A 20,080-nucleotide genomic window follows, 5' to 3' on the forward strand; every position below is an offset into this window, starting at 1 on the left:
ACCCTGCCCTTGGTTAACGCCTTCCTGCTTCCGTTTATTGCCACCCTGCCCTTGGTTAACGCCTTCCTGCTTCCGTTTATTGCCACCCTGCCCTTGGTTAACGCCTTCCTGCTTCCGTTTATTGCCACCCTGCTCCTGGTTAACGCCTTCCTGCTCCCGTTTATTGCCACCCTGCTCCTGGTTAACGCCCTCCTGCTTCCGTTTATTGCCACCCTGCTCCTGGTTAACGCCTTCCTGCTCCCGTTTATTGCCACCCTGCCCTTGGTTAATGCTTTCCTGCTCCCGTTTATTGCCACCCTATGCTTCTCCATAAACTTTTGAAAACTAGATGTTCTGAAATGCAATTTCCTGCATTCTATAAGTAAAATTCATATGTGCCTTAAGATTTACCACCATTAATATTTTTTATTCAGAATTATTGGGGGTACTAGAGCTAGGCCCCCAGCCCCACCTTTCCCCTTCTCCGCCGTGCCTGTTATGGGATATAGTGGGTGTACGAACATAAAATGCTACAGTGAGTGTATGTAATTGCAAATGTCTCATCATAATACTAGATGTGATTTGTTTTTTGAAGTTATCATACTAAAGCCGCAATCTCGACTCTTCATCCTATAATACAATTACTATTTGCAAAATTCAAATGGAAGTACGGTGGTGAGTTTTGTTGGAAGGTTTTTTCTTCTTTTTCTTCTTCTTCTTCTTCTTCTTCTTCTTCTACTTGTCTGTTGTTTTCTTGTCTAAATGTGTGCCTTTATTTTCTGTTTTTTAAATAGCTAACATTGTATTATTATAATTATGACGAACAATAATTTCACCCATGCAGAAGATATACCTTTTCTCTTCTTTTTTTAAAATTTGTTTTTTTAATCTTTTTTTTTTTAAATCTTTTTTTTTTTTTTTTTTTTTTTTTTTTCGCACGACAGATTGTAAGTGTATAAGACCTATAATAGGACATCGAAGAATAGTGCGTCACAGGAACAAAACAGAAGCTGATGCTTCATTCTAAATTCTTAAATGTTAACACATACTGAAGATTGTGGAGTAGGCAAAATACTGGGAGTCACTATCATAGTAGAAAATAAATGTGGATCTTAAAGGAGAAAAGGGAAATGAAAACGATCAAAGATAGGGAGCTTCCCATCTTTTATCCCGTCCGTATCGTATGCTAACTTTTATTCCATGTTAATGCAGTTGTCCAGGCACATAGCCATTTTGGGGGGAGGGAGGGTGCTGGAGACAGATACACGCAACTCTCCCGTGCAGCTCTAAAGTGTCCCCAAACTTTTGTGTACAACCAATTTACATTTATTTAGTCATGAATGGGGACAATATCTTTGTCTTCTACGAAGGAAAGAAGGAAGGAAGGAAATGTTTTATTTAACGACGCACTCAACACATGTTATTTATCGTTATATGGCGTCGGACTGTCTTCTTGGTGTCAGATCGACTAACATGTGTATAAAGCATGTTTCCGTAATTTAGAATTGTAGGTTCCATGTTCTAAAGCTGTACACCCTTTCCTAGAAGACAGTCCTGTTTAGTCCCTGCTATCACTATTCCAGGACGTCAAAGACTTGTTCCAGCTGTTCCAGGACACGCTCAGTTTTGGCACGAAGGACAGACCCCTGGCACTGTTCTTTGACTCCCTCGACCAACTCGATACAGCAGGGGGCGCCAGACAGTTGACGTGGTTACCAAGGCAACTACCAGAATACGTTAAGATGGTTATATCAACACTGACTGAAGCAAAGTACGAAATATTTCCACGACTTAAGGTAAACTTGAAAGAAATATGTATTATCAAATATTGCCAAAGTATGTCTGTGAACTAATGGCTGCATTGACGGTCATGTAATACGTAATTACTCGGATGTATAATATCGTATTTATATCCTGGACTAGTATATTTTGATGTATTTAATAATTTTGATAACGTTTTTGTAATCATGTCACGTGTCTCTCAGCCTCTAAATTTAATATTATGTTGGTGTGTCATCTTCATTACATATGTTGAATGCCACAATGTAATTTTATTTTGCTATTTTTTTTATTGATGTTACTATTGTTGTTGTTTTGCTGCTGCTGCTGCTGCTGCTGCTGTTGCTGCTGCTGGTGGTGGTGGTACTGCTGCTGCTGCTGTTATTGTTGTAACAGTCGGTTGTGGGTTTTTGGCGGGAGATTATTGTTACAATTATTGTTATTGTAATATATAATTTTTTATCTAACTACAATCATCTGCAATTATTGTAAATATCATGGGTATCTTTTTTCTTCTTCTCCTTCTTGTGTGTGTGTGTGGGGGGGGGGGGTTACAATTTTTTTTATATATTTTAAACCTTCCTTTTCTCTTCTTTCAAACAGGTGCTATTTCCAACGACTTCGCAATACATCAGCATTCCCAAGCTGTCTGATGAAGAGGTGATCCATATCCTGGATGCGTGTCTCTCATATCGCAGACGGCAGTTGACACCATCACAGAGGAAGGTCGTTGAAGCCGCATTCCAGAGGTGTCCGCTTCCACTCTTCCTCAAGATGTCAGTCGACCAGGCCTGCCAGTGGCGGTCGTTCACCCCGGCTGACATCACAGTGTTGCAATATACCATCGGTCAAAGCATCAATACTCTTTTTGAAAAAATCGAAAAACTTCACGGGAAAATATTCGTCTCCAAGGCACTGGGCTATCTTACTATAAGTAGGTGTTTAGTCATGCACGAAAAATTGTTTGTGTATAGAGATGATTTTATATAAATAAAATGAAAAGTGGAAATAATTCTAATATTATTGGATCGGGGGATTTTTTTTTTTGGGAGGGGTGTGTGTGTGTTGTGTTTGCGGGGAGGGAGCGGGAGGAGTTATTTTGTTGTTTGTTTCTTTGTAGTAAACCGCTCGCTTGATATACGATTGGTCTAGGATCGATCCCCGTCGGTGGGCACATTGAGCTATTTCTCGTTCCATATAGTGCTCCACAACTGATCTAACAACGGCGGTGATTTGTACTGTCTTAAGCTGTATCCTAACCGGACTCGTGCTACGCGAACGATGCGTGCGATACGAGCAATGCGATAATATTTATATCCTAACCAGACGCGATCATAACGACAGTCTCCATTTAAAAAAAATATATATATATATTTGTCGTTAGTGTCGCGCGAGAAAAATAGAAACCATTCCTATCGGCACTATGTCGCGCGCTCGACTACATCAATCTGTCGCGTCGTACGCGTGCGGTAAGGATACGGCGACTGAAATAATAATAATAATTAAAATAATCGCTCGCGTCCGGTTAGGATACAGCTTTAACCACACTTGAGACACCATATAACCATAATTAAAATATTGTTCAATAAAGCATTTCTTCTTCTTTTCTGGATTCGGTTTTGAACCGTGTTTGAAAGGAATATGTGATTAGGATTGTATACCTTTTAAGTTTCGAGTTTAGTTACGTATAGCAAGACAATGTAAGTGTTAATGTTTTTATTTATTATTAGTGTCGTGAATGCCTCCTCCTTAGGTACGGTCACGGCGCTATTACATATTTGGATATTCAAGTTCATGGATATGGTCGTGGTAGAGACTAACTCTGTTGTCAGCCACGTTAATATCGAAAGTGTACTGTTGTATTGTGCTGTATTATATTATATTTTATACATGTACTCATTATTATTATTAATCTAGCATCAAATTATTATCTTTCGTTTTTCTTCTCCAGGTAAATCTGGGCTATCAGACAGCGAACTGGAGGATGTGTTGTCATGTGACGATGACGTATTGGATGAACTCTTCACTTATTGGACCCCTTCTATTCGCCGATTACCTCCCCTTCTTTTAGTCAGGCTGAAAAACGAATTGGGGAATTATTTAGGTAGTTATTTTTTCAGTTATGTAATCTTAGATGAATGTTACACCCTTGCTGTTTAATAACCTCTTTTATGTAAATATTATCAAAAATTACATTTAAATGTCATTGTAATGTGCATATGGCATAGCATTTACGGTGGATAGAATTTGACCTGAAAATATTTAGCTTGCCCTAATGTCCACATGAATATGCAGCATAAAATCACAATTACCCCCCCCCCCCTACACACACACACACACACACACACAACACACAAACACCAACCCAACCCAACCCAAACAACACACCCGGGGTCCTATTGTTATACATTATATTGTAAAGAGTAAAGGTACTCCCAAACAACACATCCGGGTTTCCATGATTATATATTATATAGTATACATAATTTAATTATAATATATAACCATAAGGCCCAGGATTTATTGTTTGGGGGTATCTGTGCATAACATAATGTGAACGTGAGAGAGATCACATTTTAACTAGATCACACTATACTGACCTGGGGTGGATCCAGCTTTTTTGATGAGGCAAGACAAAAAGGGCACCATAACATTATGAAAAGGCACTATTGAAAAATTACACACGGTTCACATGGACCATAATATAATAGTGCTACAACAGGGACGCTGGCAGACGTATTCTACAGTGTTCTATACATTGACAGAATAAATAAATTTGTAAAAAACCTAAAAATCCCAAATAAAAGGGGAACTTCTCAAATTTGAGGTGGTGGGGGGAGTCCGGACACCTTGGGACCCCCCCCCCCATCTAGATCCGCCCCAGCTGACTGATCAATGTACTGACCACGTCGACATAGGCGTACGGGTTCCCATTTTTGTAAAGGGGCAGGCGTGCTTTTGCCCGAATTAAATGAAAATGTTCGAATCTGCCTGTTGGCATTGCTGCCAAACAGCTGTATATGGTTGCAAACGAATCACTACGCATTTTTGCACAGATTACAACTAATTTTGAAGGTAGAATGATGGAAATACATGGTAAACAGGTCTCGGGTTAGCACATTTTGCTCTATCCCGAGTACTGTGACTGTAAGAGAGCTAGACGGACATTTGGAAGGTTATATACTCTCATTACATGTCCGTCTAGCTATCTTACAGTCACAGTACTCGGGCTTGGATTTTGAATGCTGTTGTATTTTATTTCCACTACAGTTGATCGTGGTGCTGATGGTGTCCGGGTGTTCTTCTGGTATCACCGTCTGTTTCTGGAAGCTGCTAAAACTCGCTACTGTGTAAACCAGCGAGTTAGCCAAGGCCTGCACGCCGGTCTGGCAGATTTCTTTGCAGGTACCTGGGCTGAAGGTACGTCATATCTCTTACGTCATCATCTAATAAAATCTACACTTCTAGTATAGTAAAGAGAGTAATAGTTTCTGGCACGAGTCCTTTTGTAGATCAACATTTAATTCAGTATGATGGGCGGGACGTAGCCCAGTGGTAAAGCGCTCGCTTGATGTGCAGTCGGTCTAGGATCGATCCCTATCGATGGGCCCATTGGGCTATTTCTCGTTCCAGCCAGTGCACCACGACTGATATATCAAAGGCTGTGGTATGTGCTATCATGTCTGTGGGATGGTGCATATAAAAGATCCCTTGCTGCTAATCGAAAAGAGTAGCCCATGAAGTGGCGACAGCGCCATATAACTGTAAATAAAATGTGTTGAGTGTGTCGTTAAATAAAAGATTTCCTTCTTTTCTTAATTCAATCTACATTTCTCATGTTGTAGAGGTGGAGAACATACTACAGTACTTACCGGTAGATACCTTTTATTATTGGAGGGTTGGGGGGGGGGGGGGGTAAAAACATATTTTATTACATATAAATTTGATTGGGCACAAATTATCCAACTTACTAGGCTCTCTCCTAATTATAAACATTAAATTGTAGAACAATGGCGACTTCAGTTTTCAATAAATTAATTAATTAATTAAACGATTGAATAAACAACGAGTTGTAAGATAAATAGTATCCAACGGCCAAAACACAGGTCTAAAAATAGTTTGAACGTCTTTTTTAATATCACATATTTACTTAGCATTCCTAATATCTGAATAAAATTCAGATTACTCTTTACATGTTACTTTTTATTATTTATAGTGTTACATGTTTGGTATTTTTTCAGGACTGTCGAAACCCTACAAGGATTCGAAAGGAGCGTCTGGAACGGCAGATCGTCACGTGGCAGCCCAGCCAATCAAATTTGATGAAATTTATAATCTACGAAAACTTAACAATTTACCTTTCCACCGAATTACTGCAGGGCAGGTGGATTTAGTGAAGAAAGAGTGTCTGTGCAATTTTGAATTCATCCTAGCCAAGCTCAAAGCTGTTGGAGTAAGGTTCGTCTTAACTTTAAAATATTATCAATTGGAGAGTTGGGGATTGTTTGGAGATGGTTTGTTTTGGGGATGGTTTGTTTTTGGGGGGTTTGGGGGGTTTGTTATTATTATTGTTGTAGTTTTTGTTATAGTTGTTGTTTTGGTTTTTAGTTTTTCAATATATAAGCCATAAATAAATATCTATTTGACTTTTTAAAATCTATATTTTTCGTGTTAGCCAGTGCACCACGACTGGTATAGCAAAGGCGTGGCATGTCACATCGTGTCTGTTGGATGGTACATATAAAAGATCCCTTACTACTAATAGAAAAATGTAGCGGGTTTCCTCTCTAATATTACCAAATGTTTGACATCCAATAGCTGATGATTGATAAATCAATGTGTTCTAGTGGTGTCGTTAAGCAAAACAAACTTTTTAAAAATCTTTTTACAAAATAATACAATGAAAAACTAATAAGGGTCCTCTTCTTGTTTTGTTTTTGTGTTTTTTACGCCTTATAAAACAAGCAGACGACAGCATACTAACATTGTAAATCTGTTATCCAGACAGGTTCTGGACGACCTGATCGAGGCTCACGCCATGTTTCCTGACGATCTTCAGATACAGACGGTGTCGGAGGTCCTTCAGCTGTCTCAGACGAGTCTGGCGTACAACCCCGACGAACTGCCTTCCCACATCATAGGACGCATCAGACGTACAAAGGTACATACGCACAGAACAGTACTTGGAACTTGGAAAATTGTTTAACGTGCACATTCAGAGCAAGCTGTTGTAGCGCACGCCTGTCCTGGGCACAAGTACCGGCCTCAGCCGGTTCTTCCGTCCAGGACAGGAAAAGGTTAGGATGGGTGAAGGGGGGACCGCCTGCACTGGCAGGTGCAAGGGAGCACCAGCAGTCCAATCGTAGCCGGTAACAGTAATTAGTAAATGCCCTTTAATAGGCATGCATTCGAGGTGTATCTCACTGGTAGAGCCTGGCGTACAATCCCGACGAGCTGCCTTCCCACATCATAGGACGCATCAGACGTACAAAGGTACATACGCACAGAACAGTAATTAGTAAGTGCCCTTTAATAGGCATGCATTAGGGATGTATCTCACTGGTAAAGCCTGGGGTGCACCAAGTCGTAATATCGATTCCCTTCAGTGAGACTCCATGTTCTGGCAAATGGTCACAGGCATAAAAAAAGCGGGTGGGTGAGGGTGGGCAGGACGTAGCCCAGTGGTAAAGCGCTCGCTTGATGCGCGGTCGGTATCCGGTTTCCTCTCTGACACTCCCCCCATCCTGAGTCAGGCCACCGATCTTATCAGAGGTCGGACTCTGGATGGGCGTGTTCGAAACCCTAGTGGTATATGAGCAATTTATCAATCAATCTCTGACACTTTATGTCAAAAATTACCAAATGTTTGACATCCAATAGCCGATGATTAATAAATCAATGTGCTCTAGTGGTGTTGTTCCTGTTCTGTTCTGTTCTGTTCTATTCTATTCTTACCACTGTTAGATACTGTCCTCTAGCCACCATGTCATATAAGATCCTCTCTGTAGTTTTGCCCTAGAGACACATTGGGTTTCGGTTGTCTGTTTTGCAGGGTCTCAAGTCCCTGGTGTCTCAGTGTCAGAAGGCCCAGCATGGCTTCCTGCTGCCCAACCTACCCGTGCTCAACCCTACAGGCGGCCCGCTTCTGCACTGCCTGGCAGAACACACGGCCGAGGTCACTGGCATTGACATGATGTCAAGCGGCAAGAAAATGGTCACATGTAAGACAGTTGAGAGAGATAATTGTGTGGTGTGTGTGTGTGTGTGTGTGTGTGTGTGTGTATGTGTGTGTGTGTGGGGGGGGGGGGTATTTTATTAAAATATATGAAATATCACGAGATTTTATACAGAACTAGTACGTAGTTTTGAAACACTGACAGAGACAGAGAAAACGTGTGATACTGTAACCTAAGCTGCTAATAATAATAATAATAATAATAATAATTAATAATCAAAACTGCTGTTGTTTACAATATTTATCTCAGTAACTGAAGCGTGTGTCTGTCAACTCTTCAATACAGGTTCATACGACAATTCTGTCAAAATCTGGGACGTCTCAGCTGGGAAGCTGCTACATTCGTTTGATAACGTGGGTGAGAGACCTTCGAAAGTGATGATCTGCTACAAAAACACCATTGCATGTGTGGAAACAATGAACTCCTTGATAGCCTTCGAGATTATGACGGGAGTCCAGCAGCGATTCAAACTGGACCTGAACATGGAGAAATCGTGTGTCTGTAGCACTGGGGAAAACAAGACAAGACTGGCCATTTTCAGCGGGACTATTTTGAAACTGCGCAGCGCGAGGACAGGAAAACAGCTGGGGCAGGAGGAATGTTCTTTGTTGGAAACTGGGGAGGAATTTGGACAAGGGTGTGTCTGTACAGGTGAGCTTTAATGAACATTGAATAGAGAATGTTGAACAACTTTTGGTTATTGAACCTGTTTAGTTCCAAGTGTATTAATTTGATTTCATGCGGAATTTAGTACTTGTTCTTTTAGAGGTTCTTTTTTCGTGTCTATAATTTTTTCTTTGCTATGAGATTGCCATTTTTTTAAATATAGTTCTTAAGAGCAGATGTTAACTGGCTTTTTATTTTGCCTATTACATTTTTAAAACTATTCTTATACTTAAATGTCATTTCTGTACGTCTTTTCTATAATGTTTATTATTATTATTATTTTCTTGATAGATTGAAGACATTCCATTTAAAATTAAGGGCGGATTTAGGATTGGACAAGTGGGAAGAATGTCAGGCTGGGGTTTTTTTTTTTTTTTTTTTTTTTTAAGTATTTTTTTTTTTTTTGCTTTTTTTTTTGTGTGTTTTTTTTTTTTTTTTTTTTTTTTTTTTTTGCTTTTTTTTTTTTTTGGGGGGGGGATTGGGGGAGTTTGGGTGATTGTAGGTGTGGGTGTGTGCACGTTTTGGGGTTTGTTTTAACTGGACTTGAAATGGTTTATTCATAACTAGTAGTTAAAGCAAATCTGTGCAACAAAACAGGGGGTTGTGTGCGTCCCTACGCCTGCAGTTGTTCTTTCCCTGTATCTGAGATGTTTTAATTTTCCATTTTGTTTAGGATGTAACACAATAATAGCCATTTCGGTGGGCAGCAGAGTTATCCTGTACGACTTGCCAGCGACCCAGTTCTACGAGGACACGATTCACATTCCTGAAGTGGACGAGACTATTAAGGATCTAGTGACCTGCATGGCGTTCTGTGCGTCTGACAAGCGCATTGTCATTGGGTGCGGAGTCTCCGTGACCTTTTACGTCATTGATCTTGCAGACAAAACCATTATACAGTCACTTCCAGGTATGTGGAAATAACTTGAAAAGAGTTAGTTTGATTTTGGGGGGGGGGGGGGGGGGGTGTAAGTTTTACTGTATAATCAATCAGTCAATCAACAATTTGACATGAGCTTACATTTACTGATGGTTCAATATGTCCAAGACAGGAACTAGTTAGTCAGTCTCAGCATAACGCCTGCGGTACCAGAGATCGCGATTACCTGGTTGTTACCCCCGTCCCAATCAATGTGTCAGTTGGCAATTCAAAGGCTGTATTATGGGAAGATGTGTCATACAGATTAATTTCTTAGGATTAATATCACGACTGATATATCAAAGGCCGTGGTATGTACTAAACTGTCTATGGAAAAGTTGGTATAAAAGATCACTTGCTGGTTTATCGGTAGGAGTCGCTTATATGACGGCATCGGGTTCTCTCTCATTCTTTCTATGTCTATATATAGCTGTTTCTCTCTCTCTCTCTCTCTCTCTCTCTCTCTCTCTCTCTCTCTCTCTCTCTCTCTCTCTCTCTCTCTCTCTCTCTCTCTAACTCTCTCTCTCTCTCTGTCTGTCTATGCCTCCCCCCCCCAACTCTCTCTCTCTCTCTCCTCTCTCTCTCTCTCTCTCTCTCTCTCTCTCTCTCTCTCTCTCTCTCTCTCTCTCTCTCTCTCTCTTTGTCTGTCTGTCTGTCTGTCTGTCTGTGCGTGTGTCACCAAATAGCCATAGTTTAAAATGTGCTGACTGATCGTTAAACAAACATTCCTTTCCTTTCCTTTCAGGAGTAAAACATGACCGCATGGCATCCTTTGTACGCGTGACCAACGACGACCGGTACCTGATAACGGCTAGCTGGGAGAAAATCGTCATCTGGGATTTAAAGACGTCATCTCGCTACCCGGTCCTCAAACACCCGACTCGGGCCGTCACCAACGTGGCGTCGGTCGACGGCAACATCATGGCCACCATAGCGAGCGACGCCGTGGTCAGACTGTGGGATCTCTCGCGCGATGACGCATCCATTCATCCAGGCAACAACGGCTTCATAACTCCACGTGACGAAAAAAGACATTCCGCAAGCCCCATTGATAGTCAGCTAGTTACGCCGATTCAAGAGATAGATGACGATTTCCATATTAGGTGAGTCAGTCGTCTTTGTATCGTGTAAATTTGTCTACTAATTCAGGCGCGTGTGTAAGAATTTATGCCGGGTGGGGTCTGGACTGTGGCGAGTGAAGTTTCTGAGGATTGAGTCATGCTCCCTTTCATCAGGGAGGTCGGCCCCCCGAACACCTTCCCCCTGCACACGCCCCTGCAAATACCTGTTGAATTTAAACCTACATTGTCACAAGGCTATTTGACTTATTATGAAAGCATTTAAAGGTATCCTGTAATAACATTTCAGAAGCTAAAGTTAATATTAAACATTTTGTGTCATAGTCATTCAAACACCATCACTTATTGAGCCTAAAGGTAGCACTGACCCTTGGTTGGTGGTGATGACATAGGCGTCGGGTGATACTAGCAACGGAGAAGGTGGGGGGGGGGGCTTTTTTTTCTATCTAGATCCTAAAATATTAATGTTTGCAAATATTAATGGTCGCATTTGTTTTCCTTTTTAGTGAGATCTACGTCACCACAAACCCGAGATATGTTCTACTCTATGGTAAGGTCGATCGTGATGGCGTAAAGACACAGATTCTACGAGTTTACGATTTGGGAACATGCAGACCTATAAGACAGCTGAAACTGGTGAGATTAATAGTTTTAAAAATACTCTGCTTCACCGTAAGCAAAATTTGTCAGATCCGTAGAAAGCGTATTTAAAACCGAGCTCATTCCGGGGGCATACGGTATACATTAAGCAGCTGCATCATGTAATTTGTAGTTCCTTCACAAGTCCCTTAAGCAAAAGAGTGTTACATAATACTGACAGATTTATTATCATTGTCAGGCATGGGGCGAGACGTACCCCAGTGGTAAAGCGTTCGCATGATGCGCGGTCGGTCTGGAATGGTGCATATAAAAGATCCCTTGCTGCTAATCGAAAACAGTAGCCCATGAAGTGACGACAGCGGGGTTCCTTTCTCAATATCTGCGTGGTCCTTAACCATATGTCCGACGCCATATATAACTGTAAATAAAATGTGTTAAGAGCGTTGTTAAATAAAACATTTCCTTCCTTCCTTCCTTGTCAGGCATAGCTAATTATCCTTAACAAAACCAATGTCTGCCTTACATTGTATTCCAGGACGAAGGTAAATCCAGCTACCAGGTTGTCATGGTTGGAGACAGACAGACGCTGGTGGTGGAGTGGACGGGAAGAGTCCGACTCCTCGATCTTTTTATTGCCAAATATGTGGGTCAGCTTTCAGAATACATTCCACAAAACTCCACCTTGCCTCAGGACTTGGTTGTCCTTACAAATACTTCAGGTTAGTTACATCTCTACAAAAATGTAAATTATTAGTTACTAGTTATAGCAAAAACTATTGACACACGTGGATTCATGAAAGGTAGGACATAGATTCAACTCTCCTGTGGGTTAGGCTATGTTCACCTTTTCGTAAAAACCTAATACCATCATTATGATTAATGAGTTTATTATCCACATAGTTCAAGATATACAGGGAAATATAACCAATATGATACACGTATGTCATAATGATTTGACGTGCACAACGAATGACGTAATTTTCGGAAGCGACGTCATAACTTAGTACAGCTTCCCCAGTCTTAACTTTGAGTAATCGCTTACCAACATGACGTCATTTCGTCGTCGTCTTATAGTGTGAATCGCACTGATTTTTCGAAATGAGTGTCAGGATTCGTGTATTACTTTCGCTCTCGCTTGCGCAATACAAGAATCCTGACACGAGTTTTGTAAAATCGGTACAACACACATAAGCTCGTGTATGTTATCACAATTATTTAAATGTCCGGTGATCTCTGTCTTATACAGGTTTAGTTTATCAAAAAGGCATAGGAACAATCATGGCACCGTGAAAAACGATTTTGAATGATGTAATGGTTTTTCTTTCAGATGTATCAGTATAATATGAATTGTGAACACATACGATGGTAACACTAAAACTCCAGAAAGTATTTTTCTTTACGTTTTAGTACCAGTCCTTTCTCTGGCAGACGGATCAAGGGTTCTTTCAACTGGGAAATAAGAGGGTTTACGAATTTAGCATTCATTGTATTTTTTAGTACATCTTTCAAAGCTTAATTGGAAACGTCTGGTCTGGTAACATGCAAACTGTTAGAATAAAATCAAGATGTTTTTGTTGCTATTGTAGAAGTTCTGAGTTTATCTGAAAACCGGCTTAGCATCAAGATCTTCTGTCTGAAAACATGCAAATGTACTGATACAATCGATGCTGGGAAACCAAAGAAAATAACCGGATTTGTTGTAAGTATTCATATGTTAATTGAAGACAGCGTGCTTAACTTGGCACGACAGTAACAGTAACTGTTCTTTATGAGACCGGCCTCGGTGGCGTAGTGGTTAGGCCATCGGTCTACAGGCTGGTAGGTACTGGGTTCGGATCCCAGTCGAGGCATGGGATTTTTAATCCAGATACCGACTCCAAACCCTGAGTGAGTGCTCCGCAAGGCTCAATGGGTAGGTGTAAACCACTTGCACTGACCAGTGATCCATAACTGGTTCAACAAAGGCCATGGTTTGTGCTATCCTATCTGTGGGAAGCGCAAATAAAAGATCCCTTGCTGCTAATCGGAAAGAGTAGCCCATGTAGTGGCGACAGCGGGTTTCCTCTCAAAATCTGTGTGGTCCGTAACCATATGTCTGACGCCATATAACCGTAAATAAAATGTGTTGAGTGCGTCGTTAAATAAAACATTCTGTTCTTTATGAAATGATGTCAGTTTGTGTTGTGGACTTCTTTTTTAATGGTATGTCTGTTTCGCGATTTTTTACTAGGCATAGGCGCCTGTACGGGCTCCCATTTGTGGGACGCGGGGGGGGGGGGGGGGTCAGACTGGTTTTTGCCCGAATTAAACGAAAAAACATTAATCTGGATTTTAAAAAAAAGCATGTATTCATACTAGCATTACCACCAAACAATTATATAGGGTTGCTAACGAATCACTACGCATTTCTGTATGGATTATAAATAATTGTGCGGGTAGAATGATGGAAATACATGATAAAAAGGTCTTAGGTTAGCATATTTTGTCCGAATATCTCGATAACTTTTGCACGAATTTAAGGATTTGCCAAATGTCATGCGAATCGGTGCAGTAGGTTCGAATCCTGCCAATTGACACTTTGTGTTTGTAAATATTAAGACACTAATGCTGTTTCCTGACTGAATTAGGCCTATAAAGGTGTCCCTATTTTTTTGCAATGTAATATAAACAAAAAACACCACAACTAAAATCCCCACCTTCCGACTCACTGCAGGAATGATGTGTAATAAACTACCATTTTGTAAGGATGGTCTAGGCTCCAATCAAATTGAACTGTATTTAATTTTAGTGTAACTTCTGATTATAATTTATGCAGAAAAACGCCGCCGAGAGCACTCTAGTGGCAGCCACGTTGAAGGGCCCCTATCTAGTGTTCGACTTGACGTCACGACGGTTCATCTACCATTTCGATTCAGCCAGCATGAACGTGAAGAACTTTAACGAGTCCAAATTGACAGATGACGACAGGTATCTGGTGTGTCGTGAACAGTCTGGGGACGCCTCACAGCTCGTCGTCTGGGAACTCAAAACACGTGGGTGGTAACTGAAATCCTTACTTTAGGACCTTTACACTTGAATTTCAAATCACAGACTTGAATATTATGCGTTTAAATGTTTGTGTGATACAGAAGACACTAATTAGGTAAAGGGCTAAGGTGCCCGAGCCCTCTGTTTCTATCAGTCTTTATAAAGAAAAAAGGAAAAACATGATGCACTTAACACAATTTTCTTTACCGTTATATGACAACGGACATACAAAGGACTAAGGGCTACTGGGTTTTTGTTTTCGATAAGCAGCAATGAATGTTTTATATAGCATCCCACAAATATGATAAAAACATCCGTTGTGGATCACTGGCTGGACGAGAAATCGTCCAATGCGCCCAACGACGGGTGGCGATCCTAGACAGATCTTGCATCGAGCGAGCGCTTTAAATATCACTGAGCTACGTCCCAACACGTCTTTGTATAAAGTGATGAGTCTTGTCTATCAACGTCCCCTATTGAAAACTCTAGATTCACGTATGTAGTTTTAAAAACCCACAATGTTTTAAAACATCATTATGTTCAATGCTGGAGAGAGAAATTTTATTGAAATAGATTGTATAACTGGGCTGTTCTTAGCTAAAACGACGTATGGTGACACTATAACAACAGTTAGGACAAAGTAATAGATACTTTTATCCAGGTAGACAAAACGGGCACTTCTAAACTAAAAAGGGAATTGTTTATATTGTTTTTGGTGGTGCAATTGTCATCCTTGCTCCCACATACTAGATATGGCCCTAAATCAGTCTCAAATATTGCATACCTTGTCATGACTACTACATGTTACCTGTCTTTGTTGTAGGTCGTGTCCACGTTAGGCTAGCCACAGACGCCTATGAGTTGGACAATAACAACATATCAAATACGATTAGTCTAAGAAAGTTTGTCATCGTTGATAACAGAACCGTGCTGGCATCTTACAGTGACGACTCGCTACGATCACATGACTTGAGATCAGGTTTGGAATGTTTAATTACGGGAACAACAGAGCCATTTAGTCTAGAAGGCCTCAGATGTTTCAGTTGTTTCTGTAGTAAATGTTTTGTATTTTGTAAACCAGTAAACAATAAATTGTGAAAATGCATAAACATATGTAAAAAAACACACACTCTCTCTCTCTCTCTCTCTCTCTCTCTCTCTCTCTCTCTCTCTCTCTCTCTCTCTCTCTCCCCCCCCCCCCCCCCCCCCCATTTTCGCACATTTTATTTCCTTCTCTCTGCCTCTGTTTTACTTTCCTTTTCTATCACTTACTGTCATCCCCTCTTTGTTTGTTTTCATTATAGTTACCTTTTTAATGCATATTTCCTAGGACAACTGTTGCAAGAGGTAAAGATTCGAGGTGGTGTCTTGTGGGTCAGTCTGCGGCCAGACAGTCAGTACGTCTTTACCTACAACAACGTCATCGACGACAACGTCATGAGGATCTGGGATAAGACCACACTTCAGTGTCTCGCTTCATATTCTCCTGACTTCAGGGTAAGTACAACCAACTCAAAATTGTATTTCGGCACTATACGTCCGAGGGAGATTTTACAAATAAAAGCTTTAATCCTAATGTTCTGTGCATATATAGTAATTGGTGCTCCTCATAAACTTGCTCTGGGTTTTGGCGGATGATCTGCTGCCAGAGATAGCGCGTGCTCAGTTTGGCTTTGAGCTATAACTCCTACCAGCCAGTGCATCACGGCTGGTGTCTCAAAGATCGTCGTATGTGCTATCCTGTCTGTGGGATGGTGCCCTTGCTACTAATGGAAAAATGTAGCAGCTTTCCTCTCTAAGACCATATATCAAAATTACCAAATGTTTGACATCCAATAACCGATGATTACTAAATCAGTGTGCTGTAGTCGTTTCGTTAAACAAAACAAACTTTAACTTGAGCTGTAACTGTATATAGTGTTTTAGTTCAAAATTGTAATTATATTTGTTTATTCCATCTCGTTTTGTTCAACTATTTATTCCGTTGGTCAGATTGCCATATGATATGATAAGACGACAAGTCAGATTGTTCTCGAGCCCTTGACTTCCAGCTCCTGAAAACACCAATTGCTTTAGATCTACTGACAGATACCTAAAACTAGAGTGGCCCACAGGGTCAGGATCCGTAGTTTTGAAACTAGTCGTGATGTCATTAATGGACTTAAAAATGTGTGTAAACCTATGTCCATACTTTAAAAACATTTTGTACGTACGGCACGTGATAACTATAATGAGTTGTTCACTTTCTCTTGCAGCCTGTCGCGATCACCATGAGTCAAGATGGACACTGCGTGCTGGCCAGTTTCCGGCAGATGTCCACTCCGATCATCTGGCGCATGTACTCCATGCCACGTCACACATACAAGGCGGTAGACTGGATGAAATACCCAGAGATTTATGGGACCACTGGTACGAGTTTAGCAAATGGTTGGGATAAATTTATCAGACATACTAAAACATATAAATATGTTACAGACTACCCACGTGTACTCTCGATTGCTCTTTTGGTTTTTAGATCGGGCTGCCAGTGCTCTCTTGCGCTTTTCGGTTTGAGTATGCGAACAGTGGTCTCCCCCCTCCAAACTTTCCTCCTGTCTTGGAATGTGGAACTGTCCCACGCCAGAACTTGCGCTCAAGAGAGGCGTGTGCTACAACAGCTTTCTCTGAACGACCATGTTAAATCATTTTCCTCATCCTCATTATCATCATCATCATCATCATCATCCCACTATGTCGGGTAATATAGATAACTTTGTAGGGTTATTCTTATTATAATGTGTTTCTTCCTTTCGTGAACCTAAGGCTTTTATAGTAGCCTAGAAATATCAAAGTTGCTTACAGCCAACACTATTTTTTTGTTTAGAAAAATATATATTACCTGCTGAACTGTATGTCCATAAAGCATTGCAATCAGATAATTTCATTTTAAAATAGAAACAAATTATAGTTAAATGACTATTTTTAGCGGGCGACCAATAACTTAAATGTGTATGTGTTTTGCACACAATCCTTTCCATGTGTGCAGTAGCCTAAACATTTCAGCAGGGCTATACAATAATTAGGAGGTCAGGAAGGTAGCAGTGATGTAAATAATCTTGATTTTCTTCTGACATTTCTAGGACAAACAAGAACGATCTCCACGGCTGTTTGGGGCTAGTATTCATGGTTCCCTGTAACCAATCAACTGGTCATTTCCCTTTCTTATTAGAATTTTGAGTACAATATTATTTTTGTTCCATTCATGTTCACTTAATTTTTGCTTTATCCAATTACTAGTCAAGCACGCTGTCCTGGAAAGACACAGCTTTTCTGGGCAGTCTGTACGGGACAGTGGTTTTTAAAAAGGACAACGAGAGAGAAATCGATGTAGTGGACATTGTTGTATTATCGTCATAATTTATGCAGGCGCGTATGCAGGAAATTATACAGGGGTACTAAACAATCGAAGTTTCTAGGAGGGTTCAGTTATGTTCCTCTGGAAAACTATATCAAAAAAGGAAATTTTCTGTAAACAAGGGGGTTCGACCCCCAAAATCGTCACCCTGCACATGCGCCTGTTTATGTTATAATTTCAGACATAGAGACTAATTTGAGTGCGTCGGAAGTGGAAACCACAGTTACAACACCCGTGTCTTCAGTAACTGACGTGTCTTCCCAACAGACGGAAGCTACAACATTGGTCGCTGAAGATACCGATGCGGAGACGGAACCCAAAACACCACTTCCTGATGACAATATTACCCAGACAGAGACCAAATCGACGACTACTGATGAACGTAACACAAAGACAGAAACCAAACCAGTTGCTGACGAACCTACCGAACAGCCAGAAGTTGGTGCTAATAAGCCAACTGACTGTAAAGCTGAATAGACAAAGAGTCGTGTTCAAAAATTTGAGCGCCAGCAGACATTCGCTAGTCTGGTTTAGGTCGCAAGTGCTCGCCCTCTTGAACAGTGCACAGGCAATCGATTGCTAAACTGGTTTTGTTGTTCATGTTAAATCGAATGACTGCATAGACAACTAGTCAAATCTGTCACTAACGTTAGCGTTGCTCCTTATAAGTGCCTACAGGTCTGATAAAGATATTATGATAAATGATATTAAACGTCCTTTAATATTAGTCATTAAAAGGACTAATGGGTGTTGATATATACATATGTAAATATTTTTTCTTTACTTCTGATAGAATTGTTCGCTTTAGTGACAGTTAACCATTGAAAATATGAATAACTTGTGTATTTATTTACACAGTTTTTCAACTGAAGGTGGTGCTTCACAAGTATCAGGTTTTGGGTCTCATGGTGAAAATAGAACACCAACAATGTTGGCCACATAAATATGTATATACGACTTTATTAAAACAGCTTTTGTTTGTAGTTTACATTACCAAACGATGTTATAGCATGATGAAGCGATCCAGTAGTTTTATAAAGCTGAAATGAAATTAGTATGCATATAGTGTAAATGTTTAGTCGAATTCAGTATTTGTAACACTAAAACTGAACAGCTTTTACAGCTTACTGAAGCACTTTTGATTTAAATATATTGTTTTGGTGTATTCGTGCGCCAGCTCCTCTTATAGTCAATGAGACAGTTGTGATAATACGGGTGTATTTTAAAACAGTTTGCTGTGATGTACTTGGTTATGAAGGTACTTATAACTTGTGCCAATTTTTAAATACTTGAGTGATACTTTTCTCGAGGAAAAGAAACTGTTACTTTCATTCTGTACGTATTGTAAATACCAGTATTTATCTTTTATATTGTACAAAATATGATGTACAAATATATATTTTTAATATTAGTATATATAGATTGTATTAATATAATGATCAGGAAATATATGTGATTTACTTCTATATTCTGCTGCACGTGTCATATCTAATATAATGGATAAGGTCTGGCGGCAGGGGCGGATCCGGAGAGGGTGTTGGGGTTCACTTCTCTGTCGGAGCTTTGAAATACTCCCAAAATCTAGTGAGTAATGGTCGAGTATAATGAATTTATTTCTTTTCAGTAGGGACGATGTAAAATGTTGGTCGGCTAGGTGTTAGCTTGGAACGCAAAACCAAATTGTTTTAAGCTATCGCCCAACCCACCCCGATTGGTCCTATTGTCATTTATGCCATATTACTTAATGTTTATTCTTGTTCTTTTATTTCCGACGCCATATAACCGTAAATAAAATGTGTCGAGTGCGTCGTTAAATAAAACATTTCCTTCCTTGTTCTTTTTATTAGTGGTAAGCAAAACTGTGATAACTTGTTAATTTATAATCAGTTAGTTTACATGTATGTTGTTTTCACTGATAATAAAATTCATATTTTATCTTTCGTGTCTTCTTCTTTCGTTTTGTTTTGAGGGGGTTGGGGGTAAAAAAAACAATCGAGGGGGTCTTTAATCAGTTATTAGCCTTGTCTATCAGGTTAAGTTATGTCTGAAAAATGATAACATTTTTCTGACAAGATGCTAAGACATGGGTCATAACGTATGTCGTCTTGATATATACTGAGAATAACTGAAAGCGCTCGAGCTATTTTTACTATGTGTTTTGTTCTTTCTGTGGTTTTATATTTTATATATATATATATTTATTTATTTATTTATATATATATACTGTGTATATATATATATATATATATATATATATATATATATATATATATATATATATATATATATATATTGTGTGTGTGTGTACATACATACACATACATACATACATACATACATATATACATTGTATGTATGACTTTTTTAATTATTCTGAATAGTTAAAAAGTTAAAGGGTTTT

The 20,080-nt window shown here is 39.8% G+C and overlaps 2 protein-coding genes across 3 annotated transcripts in view; both read left to right on the forward strand.

Annotated features, from left to right (window-relative positions):
* The window catches only part of LOC121368813 (NACHT and WD repeat domain-containing protein 2-like), a 22,856-nt gene extending 20,364 nt beyond the window's left edge, over positions 1-2,492 (forward strand). Inside the window, exons 11-12 of the mRNA XM_041493558.1 lie at positions 1,563-1,775; positions 2,457-2,492. Coding sequence (XP_041349492.1) covers positions 1,563-1,775; positions 2,457-2,492 — 249 coding nt within the window. The remainder of the gene's footprint in view (positions 1-1,562; positions 1,776-2,456) is intronic.
* LOC121368987 (NACHT domain- and WD repeat-containing protein 1-like) lies at positions 2,313-19,619 on the forward strand. Of its 2 annotated transcripts, XR_005957535.1 has the most exons (18): positions 2,313-2,692; positions 3,710-3,862; positions 5,029-5,178; positions 6,000-6,216; positions 6,763-6,919; positions 7,811-7,979; positions 8,280-8,645; positions 9,334-9,570; positions 10,325-10,682; positions 11,165-11,294; positions 11,794-11,977; positions 12,845-12,957; positions 14,074-14,290; positions 15,109-15,264; positions 15,616-15,782; positions 16,541-16,694; positions 16,801-17,022; positions 17,861-17,992. XR_005957535.1 is itself a non-coding variant. In XM_041493772.1 (17 exons), exons 1-17 carry the CDS (start codon positions 2,533-2,535, stop codon positions 18,154-18,156), a joined length of 3,384 nt encoding a protein of 1,127 aa, XP_041349706.1. In that variant the 5' UTR covers positions 2,313-2,532; the 3' UTR covers positions 18,157-19,619. The 2 variants fall into 2 exon arrangements, 1 of the variants encoding a protein (XP_041349706.1); XM_041493772.1 differs by lacking the exon at positions 16,801-17,022 and having other exon boundaries at positions 17,861-19,619.
* The last annotated feature ends 461 nt before the right edge of the window (positions 19,620-20,080 follow it).

Source organism: Gigantopelta aegis, chromosome 3, assembly GCF_016097555.1.
Source record: "Gigantopelta aegis isolate Gae_Host chromosome 3, Gae_host_genome, whole genome shotgun sequence".
In the NCBI taxonomy this organism is placed as follows: domain Eukaryota; kingdom Metazoa; phylum Mollusca; class Gastropoda; order Neomphalida; family Peltospiridae; genus Gigantopelta; species Gigantopelta aegis.